The following is a 17,973-nucleotide window of genomic DNA, read 5'->3' as shown; positions in this document are numbered from 1 at the left end:
AGTACATAGTACGCGTACTACGAACTAGGCAACCCTGGTTGGTTATACCAGATACACGATTCACGTGATCTGGAAGAATAACCGTGGAAACCGTAGTCACACACACACATGTTCTCCTTGTGCTCTTTAACACACACACACACACATGTTTTCCACGCATGTTTTCCTTGTGCTCTTTAACACACACACACACACACACACACACACACACACACACACACACACACTCATGCTTCCACCTTTGCCTATAGGTGAGCTCGACTACGACCAGCGGGCGGGAATCCGGGAATTAGGCGTGCTGGGTAAACGTTGTTTAGCGCACCCAGGGTGCGGAGCATGGACGCATACAGGTGCATCGCGGGGTCAGGCCGAATGGTCGCCCGTGGGGTTCCAGGCTTATCGCGGGTAAGTATGACTACCTGGGTCACGACAGTCACGCAACGCTCGGTAAAATGGTGGGTATCGGTAAGTAACTCCGTCGCGTCGTTGGGCGGGCTTTCGTTTCGTTTTTTAACACACACACACACACAGACAGGACCTGCTGTCTGCACATGCACTGCTTGCATCAATGCACCACATGCACAACCATGCGCACCTTGGCCAAATCGGCAGGCACCGTCTGCGAGACCAGCACGGGCGCGCGCACGGAGGAGCAGTTGAACAGAGTGAGTGACTCCCCCGACGTTAGGGTGAAGTCAAGCCCACAGGGAGCGCCAGAGGCGCCGCTGCCTGCTGCTGCTGCTGCGGCGGCGACACCACCGGCACCACCGGCGGGCTGCTCCGTAGCTGCTGCTGCTGTCGCCTGGGTGACCATGAAGTGCCAGTCGCTGGCGTCTGTGAGGACCATATGCACAGGACTTGCCGGGCAGCTGCCGCCGCCGCCGCTGCTGCTGCTTCCGCAGGCCGCGTTCCTACACGCCAGCGTCATGCCCGCGGACAGCGCCTGCAGCAGTGGTGATGGTAACGATGAGTGTGTAAGCGCGAGGGAACGTCGGCGGGTGTTGCAGCATGCGCGTGTGTGGGTACTAGGTATTACGCGGGCAGCGGAGTAGTGCCCTAGCTAGCCGGCCTTCGGCCTTCGGGTCGTGAGCAGCAAGGCAACAGGTGATGCGCGGAAGCTGTGGCTGGGGGGACCGTGTGGAGGGGACCGCAAGACTGTGAGGCAGGCCTGCCGGGGTGCCAAAGTCCAGAATTAATCAATTCACCCAAAATCACCCCCAGACTCTGAGCGGAGCTGCGTGAGGTTTGCCCAAGTAAGCAAGGGGGAGCCAAGGGCAAATCCTCACGTGTGTGACATGCGCGTTTCTTTTTGGTATGAGCCCTCCTTAAAGCGGCCGCCTCGCCTCTGTCACATGCCTTACTGCCATCTCTCGCTCCACCGACTCCGCTCCACTCCACGACTCCAAACCCGAGCCGCACACCCGTTCCCTCCTCTCCGCACGCCAGTCAACCGCCACATGAAGCCCACGTCCTTCCACTGCGCCGCACTACCATACAGCTAGACACCCCGGCAGTGTCCACCACTCGACAGCCTCACACATGCACCTCCCTCGCCTGCTCCTGGTCCCCGCCCTGCCGCTCGCTCCGCCCCCAGACGGCCTCCTCGCTCGCCTGGCTCAGCGCCGCGCTCACTTGGCAGCGGGCGCCGCCGCATCCGGCGCCGCGGGCGCGGGTGCGGGTGCGGGCGCGGGCAGCGGTCCGTCGGCCAGGGGCGTGTGCATCATGCCCAGCACCTTGAACAGGAAGGCGAACTCAAAGGCCACCTGGGTGCGTGGCGCAACAACAAGGCGCAGGGGCGGGGGGGAGCGGAGTGGGCAGGAAGGAGTGAGGAGGGCAGTAGCGGGAAAGGGGTGTGCAGCAACTGCCTGGGGCCATGGGTAAGCCCGCGCCGTACCAAGCACCGCACCAGCACCCCTCCCTCCAGCCGCAAGCCCCACATGCGCCTCCTCATGACCCTCCCCTCCCTAAATTAACCCCACCCACTCCCGAGCCCCCGCCCCCGTCTCCACACCTCTGACCCGCCCCGCCCTGCCTGGGAGGAATCCGCTGGGCTCGGGCACATAACCTTACCCCACCCCCGCTGGCCCCCCGCCCCGCCCCGCCCTCACCTCCTTGAGCCTCTCGAAGCGGCCCGTGACGCTGAAGTGCCCGGCACCCATTTCGGTCTTGAGCAGCAGCAGGTTGCGGTCGGTCTTGTGCTCACGCAGCTTGGCCACGAACTTGGCCGGCTCCCAGTACCCCACCTGTGTGGGCGGTGGCGGCGCCAGCAGCAGGTAGGGCAGGTGGCGGGCGGGCGAGTGGCGCTGGAGGGTGCTGGTGACATAAGCAGACATGGCCCTGCATCCGGCCCCTCACTTAAACCAATCGCCGCACTTGGCCCCGGCGCCACCCAGCGCGCACCCGGCCGCACTTGCCCCACGCGGCACCCACCCACCCACCCACCCATTCACACCCCACCCCCACCCCCACGCACGCCCTGTCCTCCCCTGTCCCTCCCTCCCTCTGCCCCAGCCTCACGCGGGGGTCGTGCAGCCCGGCAATGGCCAGGATGTGCGGGTAGCGCTGCGCCCTCACGTTGTCCACCGGGCTGTAGCTCTTCATGTAGGCGTACACCGCCGCGTCTGTGTGCAGGTCGCGTGCGTGTGTGTGTGTGTGTGTGTGTAGAGGGTGTGTGTTTGTGTGTGTGTGTGTGTGTGTGCGGAAATAGGTGGGTAGGGTGTGGGTGGGGGTTGCAAATACCAGCCCAAACTAAAACAAATCCAAGCTACACTAGAGGCGAGGGGCTACCGGCATGACAGGCTAGGCGATATCCAAAGGCGCAGCGCTGCACAGACTCGCAGACGGGTGGGGTGGGGCTGGAGCTAGTGAAAGGGGCCTTGGCTGCCCCAAGCTTGCCCCAAGGGAGGACTCGCGCACAGCGACACGCCCACACACGCACGCCCACACACAGACACACCCGCCCCCCCCCCACACACAGCCGGCGCTCTCACCGGCAGCGGGGTCGCCCCACTCCTCGCGCTCGATGATGGTGAGCGGGATGGTGTCGTCAAGCATGGTCGTCAGTGCGTCCACGAAGCCCACGCCTGTGCGTGCGTGTGTGTGTGTGTGTGTGTGTGTGTGTGTGTGTGTGTGTGTGTGTGTGTGTGTGTGTGTGTGTGTGTGTGTGTGTGTGTGTGTGTGTGTGTGTGTGTGACAACGGTTTACAGTTGTTTATCAGATCACGTGATCGTGTATCCGGACAACCCGTAGTTGCTAGTGCCAGGGGCGCATTAGCACCTTGTTTGTCGCGCATTGGTCTGGCAGTACATGTCTCCCAAGCCTACGCGTAGCGTTAGACGTCAGTTTGGCCACAGGAGCCGCACCTCCCATCTATTGTGCTTAGACACTGATTTGGCCCTAAGAGCCGCACCTCTGTCTATATTGTGAGACGTCGCTTTGGCCCTAGAAGCCGCACCTCCGTCTATATCAACACTGCTGCGAGCCGGCAGCTGGCCACTATGCATTGTTTGTTCGCCTAGCAAAAAGTCATGTACCGTCCAAGTCCGGCACGTGGCCGCAGCAACCGCAAAACAAGCACCCCGCCGGCACTAGCTACCTTCCCTTCCCCACAGGGCAGAATATGCCTTAGGGCAGCCACAAAGTGAGAGAGAGGATCAATAACCAAAACCGTCTGTGCCCTAGCCCTGCATTCACAACAAGCCTAACTTCCGCTGGACTTAAAAACACACACAGTGCGCGCCCCTCTCAGTTATCCGCCATGTGCATTACTGCACGGGGTGTACGCAGCGCCGGTCCCCCTCCTCAGTCACGATGTCCGTGCCCCGCCAGTACGGCTGCAGACCCCGTTCCACCAGGCTGTCGAACTGGGCTTGCCGCGCGCGCCTAGCTGCCCGCCCCTCCGGCGTCAGGAAGGGGGCCACCGTCACGCCTGCGGTGTGTTTAATCTGCGCCGCAGCCCTGATGAAGGCCGCCCGCTGATCCCTGGTCACCACTACCTCCACATTCCAAACGCGACCCGCGTTGCTAGCCCGCCACCGACGTTCATACATGTGTGTGTGTGTGGTCGTGTGGCGGGTTAGGGTGGCGGGTTGAGTGCGGTGAGAATGAGGTGGGTTGCGCGTTGCATTGGAGTCCTCTGTCCCCTAAGTGGGTATGGGGCAAGCAGACCCCCTCCCCCGAAACACCTCGTCCATCCCCATACACCCTCACACGCATGCACCCAGCCCCCACCAATGATGGCGGCGTGGAAGAGGTCGGGCCGCATGTTGAGCACCGCTCCCATGAGCAGCCCGCCCGCGGAGCGGCCCTCGATGCACAGCCGCTGCGGCGTCACCAGCTTGGCGCTGGTGATGAGGTGCTCTGCCGCCGCGATAAAGTCGGTGAAGGTGTTGGCCTTCTTCTGCAGCTTGCCGTCCTCGTACCAGTAGCTGCGCGCGTGTGTGTGTGGGGGGGGCGGGGGGGGCGATGGTGGTGGTGGGGAAGGGGGGTTGGCGGGGGGAACCCATGGGATGAAGGGGAGTAGCCTTATGGGAGAGGGGGTTGGAGCATTGCCCCTGCGCCCGCCTGCCGCCTCCGCACTTACACGCTGCCTGCTCCAGGGCCCCTACACACCCAGGGGCCTCCCTCCTCATCGCCCCGCTGACGGCCCCCACTGCCAGCCCCCTCATCGCCTGCCCCCTGTGAGCTCACCACTCCGTCCTCCACACATCACAGCTCACCCCCCTCCCGCCCTCCCCTCACGAGCCGCCCTCCCCTCACGAGCCGCCCGCCCCCAGCCGCCAGCCCCCTCCCCTCACCGGCCCATCTCGCCGCCTCCGCGGATGTGCGCGATGGCGAACACGAAGCCGCGGTCCAGCAGCGACAGGCGCGTGGAGCTGAAGTAGGGGTCGTTGGAGATCTCGTAGGAGCCGTAGCTGCGGCGGGGGGGGGGCGAGAGGGGAGGAGAGGACGGAGGAGGATGGAGGGCAGGGCGTGGGTGTATTGGGGAGGCGGGAGTGTGTGTGCATCAGCGAGCACAAGGGAAAGAAACACGCAGGCATAACTATGTGTGAGCGGATGTGTGTGCCCACAACGTACCGGTATGTCCCCCCGTCTCCTCCCGTCTCCTCCCTCCTCGCCCGCCTCCTCCCTCCTCTCCTCCCTCCTCCCTCCTCACCCGCCCCCCACGCCCCCACCCCACCCACCCGTCCAGCATCATGGGGTCGCTGCCGTCCAGCCGCGCCAGGCCCCTGCGGTACACCAGGCTGATGGGCACCTGGGGGGGGGGGGGAGGGGGCAGGTGGGGCAGGGGAGGGGGGGAGGGGGGGGAGGGGGCATCAGCGAGCCGCGGGTGCTGAGTCCATCCATCCCCACGGGCTATGAGGCATGGCTCCAGCGCCAGCGCCCACACGCACCACACGCCTGTGCCCCCATTGGGGTTGGTATCGCTTGGGCTGGTATCTACAATCCCCCCCACACACAACACGCAGCCACCCACAGCCACCCACACAGCCACCCACAACACACACACACACACACACACACACACACACACACACACACACACACACACACGCAAACCCGCCGCCGCCCACCTTGACGCCGTCTGGCGCTGTGGCCCACAGGCGCTGTGTGACGTAGCGCGACTTGTCAAAGCCGCCCAGCACCGGCGCCACCTTCTTCTCACAGCGCTTGCCTGCAGGGGGTGGGGTGGGGTTGCATCATTGGTACAACAGAGTGTTGCGAGGCAGACAGCAGGCGCAGGGGTGCGCGTGCCGATGACTGACGGTGTCCACTGGTCCAGCCCACCCGGGTGCGCGTCAGGAGGAGGAGGGGGTTGACACGGCTCGCCGGGCGCGTGCGTGTGTCCTCCATGTGTCCTCCATGTGTCCTCCACGAGCGCCCGTGTGGCCCCGTACGGCGCGGCCCGCTCCCACCCCCTCCCGAACTGACAGCCTCGAACGTGCCCCGCCCGCCCCGAACCCCGCGCCGCCACAACCTGCGTCCCCCGCCCCCCCTCCTTCGCTCCCGACACCCCCGTGCCTCACTCAACCATCCTGGCCCCCACCCCCCTGCCGCACCCACCGGCACACCCAACCATCCTGCCCCCCCCCCCTGCTGCCGAACCCCCCCCCCCCTGCTGCCGCCCCCACCCCCCCTGCTGCCCGCGTACCCGTGCCCAGGTGCATGTCGATGACAGTGGCGGGTGTGGTGAGGGAGGTGTAGCTCATGCGCAGGATGGGGGAGTCGAAGTCGCCAGTCAGGTCTGTGCGGCAGAGGGGAGGGAGAGGGGAGGGAGACGTGAAGGCGGGGAGGGGGAGGGGAGGGTGGGGGAGAGGGATGGATGGACAAGGGTAGAGGGGCTGGGTCAGGAACTGGGGATGGGGGCAGGGAGGGGGAGGGCAGGGGCGGCAGGCGTGGGCGGCAGGGGTGACAGGGGGACAGAGCAACACGAAGTATGCACACGCACACGCACTTGCACTTGTCCACAAGCTCAGCAGCTGCACCCAGCCACCAGGAGTCGCCTTCCCCGCCCCCAACCCACATCCCTACCGCTGGGACCACCTCGCACTCGCACTCGCACCCACACCCGCACCCCCAAACATTCGTGCCCCCCACTCACACGCGCTCAGGCTGTATGCCGGCTCCTCAAACTTGATCTCCTCGCCCTCCCCCAGGGGCCCCACGGGCCGACCCAGGCCTGAGGGGAGGCAGCGGTAGTGAGGGGCGGCAGTGAGGGGCGGCAGTGAGGGGGCGGCACACGGGGCACGGGGCCGGGGGGCACGGGGCCGGGGGGCACGGCACCAGCACGCCACACAAACCCCTGGACACACCCAGCCTGCCCGCCAGCACCCCCTCCCCATGCCGTCATGCCTCCCGCCCCTGTCCCCCGCGTGCCCCCACCGGAGGGGCCCCACGTGCCCCTCTCACCCCTCCCCGCTCTCCGCCCCCTTCCCTCCCTCCCTCCCCCCCCCCCCGCCCCCCTGCCTCCCTCTCCCCCTCCCCACCCGGCGGCAGCTTGTGCACTGCGGCCCGCTCCAGCCCTCCGCGGCGGCTGCAGGCCACCAGGTAGTCGGCACCCACACTCACGCCGTCCAGCTTCACATCGCGGCTGTGCGGGATGAGCACCTGGGGGTGGGGGGTGGGGGGGGGTGGCCGTTCATGACTAATTCGGGCGGTAGGGGGGTTGTGGGTTGCAAGGATGTTATGGAAAAGCGCTACAGGATGCACTGAAGACTGGTGGGGTGAGGGTACGGCGCGGGCCACAGCGGGTGCACACAGGCGGGTAGCGGCGGCTAGCCTTGTCGCGTGTGTGTGTGTGGGGGGGGGTTGGGGGGTTGGGGGGTTGGGGGGTTGGGGCAGGGGCGGCAGAGAGCGGGGGCGTGTGTGGCCCGGCAAGGGACCACCGCAACGTCGGTGCGCGCGCCCGGGCGAGCCCCTGACTGCCTCTGGGTGCAAACTGCAAGGGCGTGTGTGTATGCGTGTGTGTGTATGTAATTGCTTCCACACATCCCGGCCTGCCCCCCCTCCGCCCCCCCCCCCCTTGCCGCGCACCTCCGCCTTGGAGGGGTCCGCCAGCGGCGCCAGCAGCAGCTCGCTGTTGGGTCGGGCGGGGTCGCGCAGGGTGATGAACAGCCAGTCTCCGCGGTCCGCCACACTGTACTCCGTGTCCTGGCAGGGAAGGAAGGGAGGAGGGGTTACAGCCATGAGCAGATAAGCAAGTGGTAGATGATACCATGGGAAGGGGGAGGAGAGGGTGGGGAGAGGGGAGGGGAGGGCAGTCTTGGGGGATCAGCGGGGGCGGGGAGTCCAGGCACAGCGTGGCGGCGGCCCAACTGGTGGCGGTGTCGCAACGGCGCAGTCCCAGTCCCAGACCCACTCCCAGACCCGTATCATACAACGGCACCCAGGGCTGGGGCCAGGCAGGCAGGCAGGCAGAGGTTGGATGCACGGACGTCGGAGGCGTGCCGAAGCTGCCTACCCACCCTCCCACCCCCCTGGGCTTTCTAACGATGATGGGACTTGCGCATTGGGCTCGGGCATCTTCACCCTCCCACCCCACACACACACGAACACACACGAGCCCCCACCCACCCACCTGCACCCGCGGCAGCACCACGCGGAACTCGCCCTCGGGTGTGTCCGCGCGCAGGTAGCGGCTCTCGCTGGTCACTGCCGAGCCTGCAGCGCGTGCGTGTGTGTGTGGGGGGGAGGGGCGGGGGCGGGGCGTGTGTGTGTGTGTGTGTGTGTGTGTGTGTGTGTGTGTGTGTGTGTGCGTGTGTGTGTGTGTGTGCTACATTCACAAGCAGTTAAGTAAGTGGTAGACGGAAGACAATCTTAGGGAACAGCAACCGTTGTCGTGGGAGAGGGGAGGGGGCGTGTGTGCATAGGGCTGGCTGCTGGGCGGGGCGGCGCACAGGGGGTTGGGGCCAGGGTGGGGTTTCTTGTTGGGATTGGACACACACGGCAATCCCCCAGTGGCAAACCCCCTTCCCCCTCGCCTCCCCTCCCCCCGCCTCACCGCTGCTGATGTAGATGATCTTCTCTGAGCGGCTCTTGCCCACGCCCACGTAGAAGGCCTCGTCCGCCTCCTCGAACACCACCACGTCCTGTGAGGGGGGCGGGCGGGGGAGGGGAGGGGGGCGGGTGTGTTGAGGGCGGGTGTGTTGAGGGCGGGGCGGTGGGTGGGCACACATGAGAGGGGGGGCAGGGTTGGTAGAGCACACGCACGCACACAGCCCAACATCGCATAGATGCATCGCATACTCAGTCTTTGCGCTTATTTTTCTTCGTGCTCTCAAGCACACACATACACACAGGCACGCACGGGCACACGCGCACACGCCCACCTGGGTGGGGTTGGTGCCGATCTTGTGGCGGAGCACCTGTGCAGCGGCAGTCGCAGTGGCAGTAGTGGCAGCAGCGGCAGTAGCAGTGGCAGTAGTGGCAGTAGTGGCAGCAGTGGCAGCAGCAATGATGGCAGCAGCAGCAGTGACGGCAGCAGCAGTGGCTGGCGCGTGCGGAACACAGGCGCTAAGGGTAGTCGGTTGTGCTGCACTCCGTCCCCGTCCTCACTTTGGGCGCCACACGCCGCACACGCCGGACCACAACCCGCTCACCTGCTCCTCCCTGATCCCAGGCCCTCCTCCCAGCCCTCCCCCCTCCCTCCCCTACACTGGGAAACGACCCTTTGACAATCGGAGCCTGCTCCACCTTGGGCTCCACTGGCTGGGCTCTTGTCACCTACCGTCCCTCCGCCCGCTCCCCCCTACAAGCCCCGCTCTCCACCCCCCCCCCACCTTGTAGGGCCGGTCCAGGTGGTCCTTGACCACGTAGAACAGGGTGGCGTTGTCCGCCGCCCACTCGAAGTTGCCGCTCATGCCCGGGATGCCGCCGCGCGTGAGCTCGGCGCCCGTGCTCAGGTCCTGGAGAGGGGGGTTACATTCATGATTAGTTAAGAAAGTGGGGGGGAGGGGAGGGACCGCCGGCGGGTAGGCAAGGGAGGTAAGGGAGTGGAGGGGGCTCACACACGCACATACGGTACGCCATTTCACGCACACCTACATACGCGCACACACAGATGCCGACACACACCCTTTCCCCCGTGTACGCCCGCAGCAAACCCTCCCTCCCTCCCCCCCTCCCTCCCTCCCCCCAACCCCACCTTGACGTGCAGGGTGTACTTCTCTCCGCCCACGGTGTCCTCGGCCCAGGCGTACAGGCGCTGGTCGGGGCTGGTCTCGCAGCCCGACACCGAGTAGTAGGACACGCCCAGGCTGGCCTTGCGCGCGTTCTCATCCAGCAGCACCTGCAGGGGGGGGGGGCGGGGGAGGGAGCGGAGGAGGAGCAAGGGGAGATGGAAGATGTGTGTGTGTGTGTGTGTGTGTGTGTGTGAGGTGGATATTTGTCGCCATTCCAAAAACAAATCAGAGACACGAGGGCGCATGATATCACGTAACAAGCCAGACTAAGTAAGCGGAGGGGGGAGGGGTAGCCGTCCGCGGACAGCTGGGTGAATGCATAAAACATGTAGAGGGGGCAGCCATTCATGCGAACGGTTTGTATGGAACATGGAACTGCTGAAAGGGGCGTTGTAAATACCAGCCCAAACTAAACCAAAGCCAGGCAGCGACGACACGCCATCCCCCACCACGCCACCCCCACCACCCCACGCCACCACCCCCACTCCACCACCCACCCCCTCCACCCCCCTCCGCCCCCGCACCTCCTCCGGCTCCGCCTCGTCCAGCACGTCCGTCTCGCGGGGCGCCGCCGCCGCGGCCGGCACCCGGCGGCGGCAGTGCAGTCCGTACTGCTGGCCCGTCTCCTGCCGCGTGTAGTAGTAGTAGCCCTGGTAGCTGTGTGCGCGGGGGTGGAGGGGGGATGGAGGGGACAGAGGGGTTGCTAGATAGCGGTACCACCCCAGAACCAAACCGCACCCCATGCAAAACGAGTGAGGAGGAGAGCGTGGCCTTTGCTTTGACATGGGGGCGGGGTGGAATGCGCTTGAGAGGAATACCGGTAGGTTTGGCGGGGGGCAGCAGGCTGTGGCAGCATGGCGGCTTCGGGGCGCAAGGCAGGCACATGACCTGCCAAGGCACGCACCCACAGCTCAGGACTGCCCCCCCCCGACATCCCGCACCACTGCTGCACTTTGTACTGTGTCTTCTACCCCGCCCCGCCCCCCCCTGCCCCTTTACAAACCCCTGCCCCCGGCACACCCTGCGCTCTTGGCGGCCCACCCCTCACCCACCCACCCACCCACCCACCCACCCCGCCTGCACCCACCCACCCCACCCCGCCTGCACCCACCCCGCCTGCACCCAACCCCCCTCCCCCCCACCCCTGCACCCACACCGCCCCCACTCACCGCGCGGGCACCTGCGTGTCGTCCTCCTTGATGCGCGCCCGCATCTCCAGGTACAGCGACTCCTGGGAGGTAGGGGTGTGTGTGCGTGTGTGTGAGTGTGATGGGGGGTGGTTGCAAGGATTGATACAGAGAAGTTTAGCGAAGAAGACATCAGGTGTAGGGGGATGGCCAGGGGGCGTGTGTGTTTGTGAGAGGCCAGCACAGGGGAGGCCACGCCCTGCGGCCTCATGGAACTGGCTCACACCACCCCTCCTCCCGTACCCCCATACCCCGCCCCCCGCCCCCCCCCCCGCCCCCCACCTGCAGCTCCTCGGTGTCCGCCATGACCGCACGCATGTAGGCGTTCTCGGCGTTCAGGTGCGACAGCACCGCGGGCGCCTTGCGCTCGTCATCACGCAGCCCTGGGAGGGTTACATTCATGATGAGTTAGTGGGGGGGGGGCAGTCGGGGGGTTACATGCATTAAGTTTACGAAGTGAAGTCGTAGCCAGAGGGGTTACATCCATAATTAGTTAAGGAAGTGGTAGACGGTAGACCATCTTGCGGAACATGATGCGTTACCAGCCAGGGGGGAGGGGACGGGGACCAAGCCCGGGCCTAGTGAAGTGGCGAGGTCTGTGTGTACGTGTGGAGCGCAGCCACCCAGCCACGTCCCAATTCCGGAGAACGTTACGTCCATCCATGCGCCCCACCACCACCACTAACCGCCACATCACCCCCCCCGCTGCCGCTCACAGTAGTACTTGTCGGTTCGGCTGTCGCCGTGCGCCTCGATGACCCGCGGCTCCTGCGGCGCGGCCGGCGGCACCAGCACAGCTGCGACAGAGAAGCAGGAGGAGGTGCCGGGGCGGTGGGGGCGTGTGAGCGCGTGTGGGGGGTAAGCACGCAACACCCGCGGCTGCTTGTCCGAAGACGCCTGCCGCCTGATCCCCTGCTGCGGTGCCCAAGCCATGTGCAATGGGCCCTGCTGTGCCGCTCTGCCCCCCCCCCCCCCCCCAACCTCCCCCTATCTGCCTGCCACTCTCGCTGCCGCCCTGCCCCCTCAGCCCCTGGGACACGCACCCACACCCACACCTCGTCGTCACGTCCACCACATACCATCTCACACCTGCATCCCTCCCACCGCTCCACACACACCTGCACCCCGCCACCCCACCCACCCACTCAAGCACCCCCGGTCACACGCACCCAGCCGGTCCGCCTCCGCTGCCGCCGCGGCGCTGTCCACGCCGCGCGCCGCCGCCGCCAGCAGTCGCCGCTTCTCCGCGTCATGCACACCTGCATGACACACACACACACACACACACACACACACACACACACACACACACACACACATGAGAGGTCAATAGATCCCCTGCCGCCTCTAAATGGACAGGCGTCAGTTCCGTCTCCGTTAGCCTCGACATGCAAACGACTGAACGCCGCGCCACTCACCCTAACACACGCACGCATACGCATACGCATCGCCTGGGTCCCACCATGTCGCTGTCATGCGCCCTCGTGCCCCTGGTTCCTTCATGGGAATAGTGCCAACAAACCCTGCCCCCCGCCCCTTCCCGCGCCCCGCCCCGCCCCCCTCTCCCGCCCTGCTCACCCGGCGGCGGCCAGTTGCTGAACAGGTAGCCCTTGCCGGCCTGGATGAGCGCACTGGCCACCTGCCGCTCCTGTGTGCGGGCGTAGGCGTGTGTGCGGGCGGGCATGTGTGTGCGTAGGCGGGCGGTGGTGAGGCACAGCGCAAGGAAAGATAAGCGCAAGGGACTATGTGTACGAGGCAGCAACGCGACTGCATGTACGTGTGCGTGTGTTTGTGTGCATACGTGTTCCGTGCACCGTGTGCTCTAGTGCGGGCGTGTGTGCTCGTGTGTGAGAGGGGCGGCGGGTGGAGGCAGAGGCAGGGCGGCGGCAGGGGCGGCGGCCGGACATGTGCGAGGCCCGCGAGGCTGCGGGGCTGTGTTGGGTAGCGCCGGGCGGCAATGCTCTGACACGCCCGTGCCAGCCGCAACAGCCGCGTGACGTAGTGGCACAGGACTGCTGCGGCAGCGGCTTGAGACAGCGACCCCCGAGAGGTCCGCGTGACGTTCCGGCTCCCCACCTTCCATCCCCCACTTGACCCGGCCGGCCGCACCTGCCGGTTCAGCCACTTGTGGTTGCCATTTAGCTGCCGCCGCAGGTTCACGCCGCCAGCCGTGCGCCTGACGGCCGAGACAAAAGAAGCGCGCAAGGCGAGTCGGCAGGTGATCTCGCAGTGCATGTCGATGCGACCTGGGTTCCGCAGACTTGCTCAATTGCAAGTTTACCTGCCGACTCCCAGGCCCACAAGCACCGAAGCTGCAGCTGCACCTATCGGCACTATAATTTGGGAGGCCGAAACCATCGTGACGCAGTGTGTTGCACTATGCCACCTTCCTTTGTTGTACGTGTTGGGAAATGAGTGGATGCACAATCGGCGGGAAGCACTTGTTGTGAAGAGCTTCGGCAGAAGGTAAGCACATGCAGCGTGGCTCGCCGACACGCACACGAACCCTTCGGGCTGCCCACTGCCGGTGTGCGCCCACCGCCGCTGCGTGCGTATTGTGGGATGCTTTGACTGCATGCACATATCCGATCTTGCGAAATATTGTGTTGCTCAGCAGCCCCGCTCTCATGTGGCCGTGATAGCCCTCGCTCGCTTATTGCGCCCGAAACACGAGCATGAATACGGGGTCCTCCTTGTCATCCTCGTTCAACACGTCCAGGAATGCACGGAGGTTTTCAGTCCGCTATGCTGCCAGATCGAAATCATTTCGGCCAAGAAGAACTCGGTCGTTTGGAGTAGGACCCAGCCCGGCGCAAGTCAGTGAAGAGAAGTCGCAGGACCGGGCAGGACTCCTGCGGCGCATCAGCTGCGGGCTAGAACTAGAAGCGGTTATTCATACCATAACCATCTGTGCTACAATGGAAGGAAGTTGGCTTGCGCGCAAGCTCACGCGTGTCGTACCCGCGTACAGCGGGGGTGACGCAAGTTTGCTCGAGTCCCTTTGAAGGGCGTCGTTTCGTATCAAGTGCGCGGACCTGGGACATCGCCGCATCGTTATTGAAGTGTCTCTGGAGGAAGCCCTCGATCGTCGTGTAGCATTGTAACGGGGCCGCGAAGTAAGGGGCATGCGCCTGACCGCCGATGGCTTGTGTCTCCCTTCACAATCTGTGCCGACGTGTCGACGAGCCCCAAGACCCACTCGTCTTGCATGTTTCCCCTAGCTGCTCAGAGCGTTTGGGACGCAGGGCTTGGGCCCCACCATTTTTCCCCGGGGTGCTTTCATTAAGCACAGGCCCAACTTCTGAGGAGCTGAGGAACCCGCTGGCGCGCCCCTGCGCATGCAATGGCCGCCCCATTGCCTGTCGCAGAGCGAGCTGCCTTGTCGCCCACGCACATTGCGGCAGTTCAGCGGCCGTTGCAGCGGCACGAAGCCCACAGCCTTGCGCCTGTTGCTGCTTCCAACCTGCCGTGTCGTCGGCCCCCCCTCCCACAACCACCACCATGCAGGCGAGGCGGGCAGCGCCATCTGCACGCCCCTACAGCGAACCACCGCCACGGCGCCACAGCCACCGCTACCGCCACCACCGCCTGCACCTCGCAGCTGCACCTCCACCGCCAGAAGCGCACCCTTGTCCGCCGCCACGCCCACCGCCAGTCTTACTCCGGTGCTAGCTTCTGCCTCCCAGCCGGCCAAGCGCGGCGGGCGCCAGCCCGGGCGGCCCCGCCTCCTGTGGTGCCCCTCCGCTCCCCTGCGCCGTACACAAGCCCGACCCTACCAAGTCCCAGCGCCTCAGCCCCGGCCCCTCACACGCAACCGCGCGTACACAGAGCTCAAGCCCCACAACCCCCCTTACCTCACCACCACCGACACCCTCCCCATTGCGCACACGTGTGCAGCCAAACCCCATGCCCCTCCCACCTGCCTCTCGCCTTCCCTCCTTCCCTCCCTCCTTCCCTCCACCCTTCCCTCTCCCTCCCGCTCCCTCCCTCTCCCCGCCGCCCCATCATGCCGGCATTCTCGGCTCCGCCAGCGCCGCCAGCAAGCACTCCCGCATGCTGGCCCGCAGCTGGCCGCAGCCGCCCAGCGCCAGCTCCAGCCCCGCCTGCAGCTCGCTGTCCGCCCAGCGCCCGCGCACCGACAGCAGCGTCACCTGCAGCCGCGGGGGGGGGGGGGGGGCGAGGGAAGGGGGGGGGGGTGCAGGGATTGGTACAGAGAAGTGTAGCGAAGTAGACAGCAGGCGAAGGGGGGGAGAGGAGGTTGTTTCCACCATTCCCAATCAAAGACACGAGGACGCATGACAAGACAGGGTGAACCGGGGGCAGGCGGCCGCCGCAGAGGCCAGCAGGGCCAGCACACGTCAGCACAGGTCAGCAGAGGCCAGCAGGGGTCAGCAGGGGCGTGGGGACGGCAGTTCAGCGCCCGACCGCCCGCCGCGCACCTCGTTCAGCTGCGGCATGACCGCCAGCACCAGGCCCGCCTCCTCCGCCGCCGCCTCCTCGGGACTGGGGTCCAGCAGCAGCTCGCCGGCGGCCGTCTTGCTCTGAGGCGGGGGAGAGGTGTGGCAGGGGGGCGATGGGGGGGTGTTGGATGTATCGCGTTTGAGGTGCAGGCGAACGGTGGTGTGGTGGCGAGGTGGTGAGGTGGCGACATGAAGGGGGAGGGCAGGTAATGGGCGCGGCGGCGGGATCCCGACATCAACATCGTGACAGAGCCCGGCACGCATGCCAACACACCCACCATCCACACACCCCAAACGCGCTCCTGCATTTCCCATACCTACACCTCTCCACCCCCACCTCCGTACGCCCCCACCTTTCCACCTCCACCCCCACCCACGCACCCACGCACCCACACAACCACCCTGCCACCACTCCACCCTCCACTCACCACCCCGCAGCCCGGCACCAGGTCCAGCCCCTCCACGCCCGCGTCCGCCAGCGCCAGGCTGGCCCCGCACACCAGCGCGCCCGTGTCGCCGCCGCCGCCCTCCAGCACCACCGCAGACACGTCGAACACAGACTGCAGGGAGGGGGGTCCGGGGGTTACATTCATGATTAATTAAGAAGTGAAGTCGTAGGCAGGTACAGTTGCAGCGTAGACGCGTTGTTACCGATGTCCGTGAAGTCCAGCGGCCAGCTCCAGCGCGTAGACCCGCCGAAGGCTGCTGCTGCTGCTCTCCCATTTTGTCTAACGACTATTCTAAGTAGGTTGATCGTATTGTAGTAACGTCAGTAAGACGATCACGTATAGCTCAGTAGCGCTCGGATGCATATGCGGATGCGAGTGCAACGCGACCGCCGCTGGACTTTCCTATACCCGACTTGCTTTGTACTCACCTGCGCGCCGCGAGCGCAGGCGCCGCACCGGATACCGCGCCGCGCATGCACAGAGTGGGGCAGAGGCAGGGGGCGGTCAGGCGCGGCGCAAGTATGACGCGAACAATACCCATCCCCGCGCTGCTAGCTACGTGCAATAGAGTGCCGTGCAAGAAGTAGACCTAAGGGGTCCGGGGGGAGGGAGGCAGGGGGTGTAGGGGGCGGGGGCGAGGGGAGCACAGAGGGGAGATGGGCGTGTGATTGACGGGGTGCAGGGGCATGTGTGTGTGTGTGGGGGGGGGGGTGTGTGAAGGCTGCGCGAATAGCCGCGGCCCCAGCACGGCATGTGACCGGGAGGTGCTCGTGTCTGTGGACCGGGTGATGCTGGCTCGTGTCAGGCCCGCCAGGACCCGCGGCTCCCGCCGAGTGCCTTCCCGCACACACAGCAGCCCAGGGCGGGTAGCAGCCCACAAGCTACCCAAAGCTCTGTCCCGCCCCATATGCCCTGACCCTCCACCGCATGTGTCAGTAGCTTTGCAGTGCAGTCCAGTGCACTTTGGTCCTGGCTTGCATTATTGCATAACCCCACCCCTATCCCCCAAACGACTCCCCAATCGACTTCTGCCCCTCCCACCCGCCCTGGAGGCCCCCTCCCTCCACCCAGCCCCACCTTGGGGAACTTGTCCAGCTGCACCGCCGCCTCCAGCGCCTGCTGCAGCGCCGCCGCCGCAGACGACTCCAGGGCGCCCTGTCGTGTGTGTGACACGTGTTGTGTGACGTGAGCCATGTGCGCTACGTCTCCCTGAGACACACTTACGCAAAAACACACACACACACACACACACACACACACACACACACACACACACACACACGCACACACACACGCACGCACGCGCGCGCGCGCGCGCACGCCGGCAGTCTCCGCCATTTGCTTCTGCTGCTTCGGGGTCCGCAGGCTCCCCGCCGCACCGCCGCCCTCAGTCAGCAGTCCATCGAATGCACCGTCATTGCCCACCCACCCACCCGCCCTCAGCCCTCCAACCTACCAGTTCTGTTTTGTTGAGTCGTGCCGCGGCGAAGGACGTGAACCGCACCTCGCAGTTGAGCCGGCCCGTGTCCGTGAACCCCAGCTTCACCTCGCTCTGCCGCGGACCAAACCTGAAGGGCCGGTGAAGGAACGACAGGGGGCAGAAGCAGCAGCGCGGGGTGGGTGGGTCTGCCGGCTGCGTATGTGAATAACTCTACATGAAGCAGAGCTTGAGCCGGTGGCGTGTTGGCTGAGAGGGCGGGGGGAGGCGCCGCGTGTGAGCTACCGCGGTGCAAACCCGCTTCCCACCCCACCCGGCGGACGGGTCCCTAACTTACACGCCGACCATGGCTTTACATGTACCAAATTCTACATATGCCGAGCCTTTCGCTTGTGAGAGCACTCGCGTCTTGAAGACTGCGGGAGCAGGAAGTTTGCATAATGCCGGCTCGCTCGTCGTGTACAAACCTCGCGACCGGTCATAACATGAGTACGATAATTTAAATTCTTCATTGTAATGCAAAGGCTTACAAACATTGCGGAACTCTTCGGCGCCTCGCCCGTCGGCGCGCCCTCCAGATGTGCTCGCTTCCATCGGCTCTGCCATACTACTGCTTAATGTTTGACTTGCAAAACTTAACTTACAGCGTGCGGGTTTACAGGGGAGAGCCTGTTCGAGATAGTTTCGTGCCTATTTGCACACGTCCTTTGTATTTCTACACATACGGTTGACTATGAAAGATTGACTTGCATGAAGGTA

At 65.3% G+C, this 17,973-nt stretch overlaps 3 protein-coding genes across 3 annotated transcripts; all 3 read right to left on the bottom strand.

The window, feature by feature from the left end:
* Nucleotides 1-497: 497 nt before the first annotated feature.
* Nucleotides 498-1,019, bottom strand: CHLRE_17g697701v5 (uncharacterized protein). Its single transcript, XM_043071852.1, has one exon. It carries the CDS (start codon nt 926-928, stop codon nt 566-568), a length of 363 nt encoding a protein of 120 aa, XP_042914311.1. The 5' UTR covers nt 929-1,019; the 3' UTR covers nt 498-565.
* A 161-nt stretch (nt 1,020-1,180) lies between these two features.
* CHLRE_17g697650v5 (uncharacterized protein) lies at nt 1,181-13,292 on the bottom strand. The gene is made up of 25 exons (XM_043071851.1): nt 13,149-13,292; nt 12,977-13,043; nt 12,446-12,515; nt 12,037-12,126; nt 11,584-11,664; nt 11,150-11,250; nt 10,850-10,911; nt 10,205-10,337; nt 9,644-9,787; nt 9,279-9,404; nt 8,829-8,864; nt 8,501-8,588; nt 8,078-8,160; nt 7,534-7,650; nt 6,987-7,107; nt 6,602-6,679; nt 6,152-6,244; nt 5,574-5,674; nt 5,184-5,254; nt 4,797-4,913; nt 4,231-4,427; nt 2,991-3,083; nt 2,518-2,621; nt 2,109-2,243; nt 1,181-1,763 (listed from the first exon to the last, which is right to left on the bottom strand). The coding sequence occupies exons 1-25, from the start codon at nt 13,223-13,225 to the stop codon at nt 1,629-1,631; spliced, it is 2,520 nt and encodes an 839-aa protein (XP_042914310.1). The 5' UTR covers nt 13,226-13,292; the 3' UTR covers nt 1,181-1,628.
* Nucleotides 13,293-14,137: 845 nt separating this feature from the next.
* On the bottom strand, nt 14,138-17,949 carry CHLRE_17g697624v5 (uncharacterized protein). The gene is made up of 7 exons (XM_043071850.1): nt 17,745-17,949; nt 17,552-17,630; nt 17,233-17,344; nt 16,854-16,931; nt 15,756-15,887; nt 15,307-15,408; nt 14,138-15,018 (listed from the first exon to the last, which is right to left on the bottom strand). The coding sequence occupies exons 2-7, from the start codon at nt 17,560-17,562 to the stop codon at nt 14,872-14,874; spliced, it is 582 nt and encodes a 193-aa protein (XP_042914309.1). The 5' UTR covers nt 17,563-17,630; nt 17,745-17,949; the 3' UTR covers nt 14,138-14,871.
* Between the last annotated feature and the right edge of the window lie 24 nt (nt 17,950-17,973).

This window comes from Chlamydomonas reinhardtii, chromosome 17, assembly GCF_000002595.2.
Source record: "Chlamydomonas reinhardtii strain CC-503 cw92 mt+ chromosome 17, whole genome shotgun sequence".
Lineage (NCBI taxonomy): Eukaryota > Viridiplantae > Chlorophyta > Chlorophyceae > Chlamydomonadales > Chlamydomonadaceae > Chlamydomonas > Chlamydomonas reinhardtii.
Note: the sequence above shows the minus strand (reverse complement) of the source record. Positions and strands in the feature narration are given on the sequence as shown.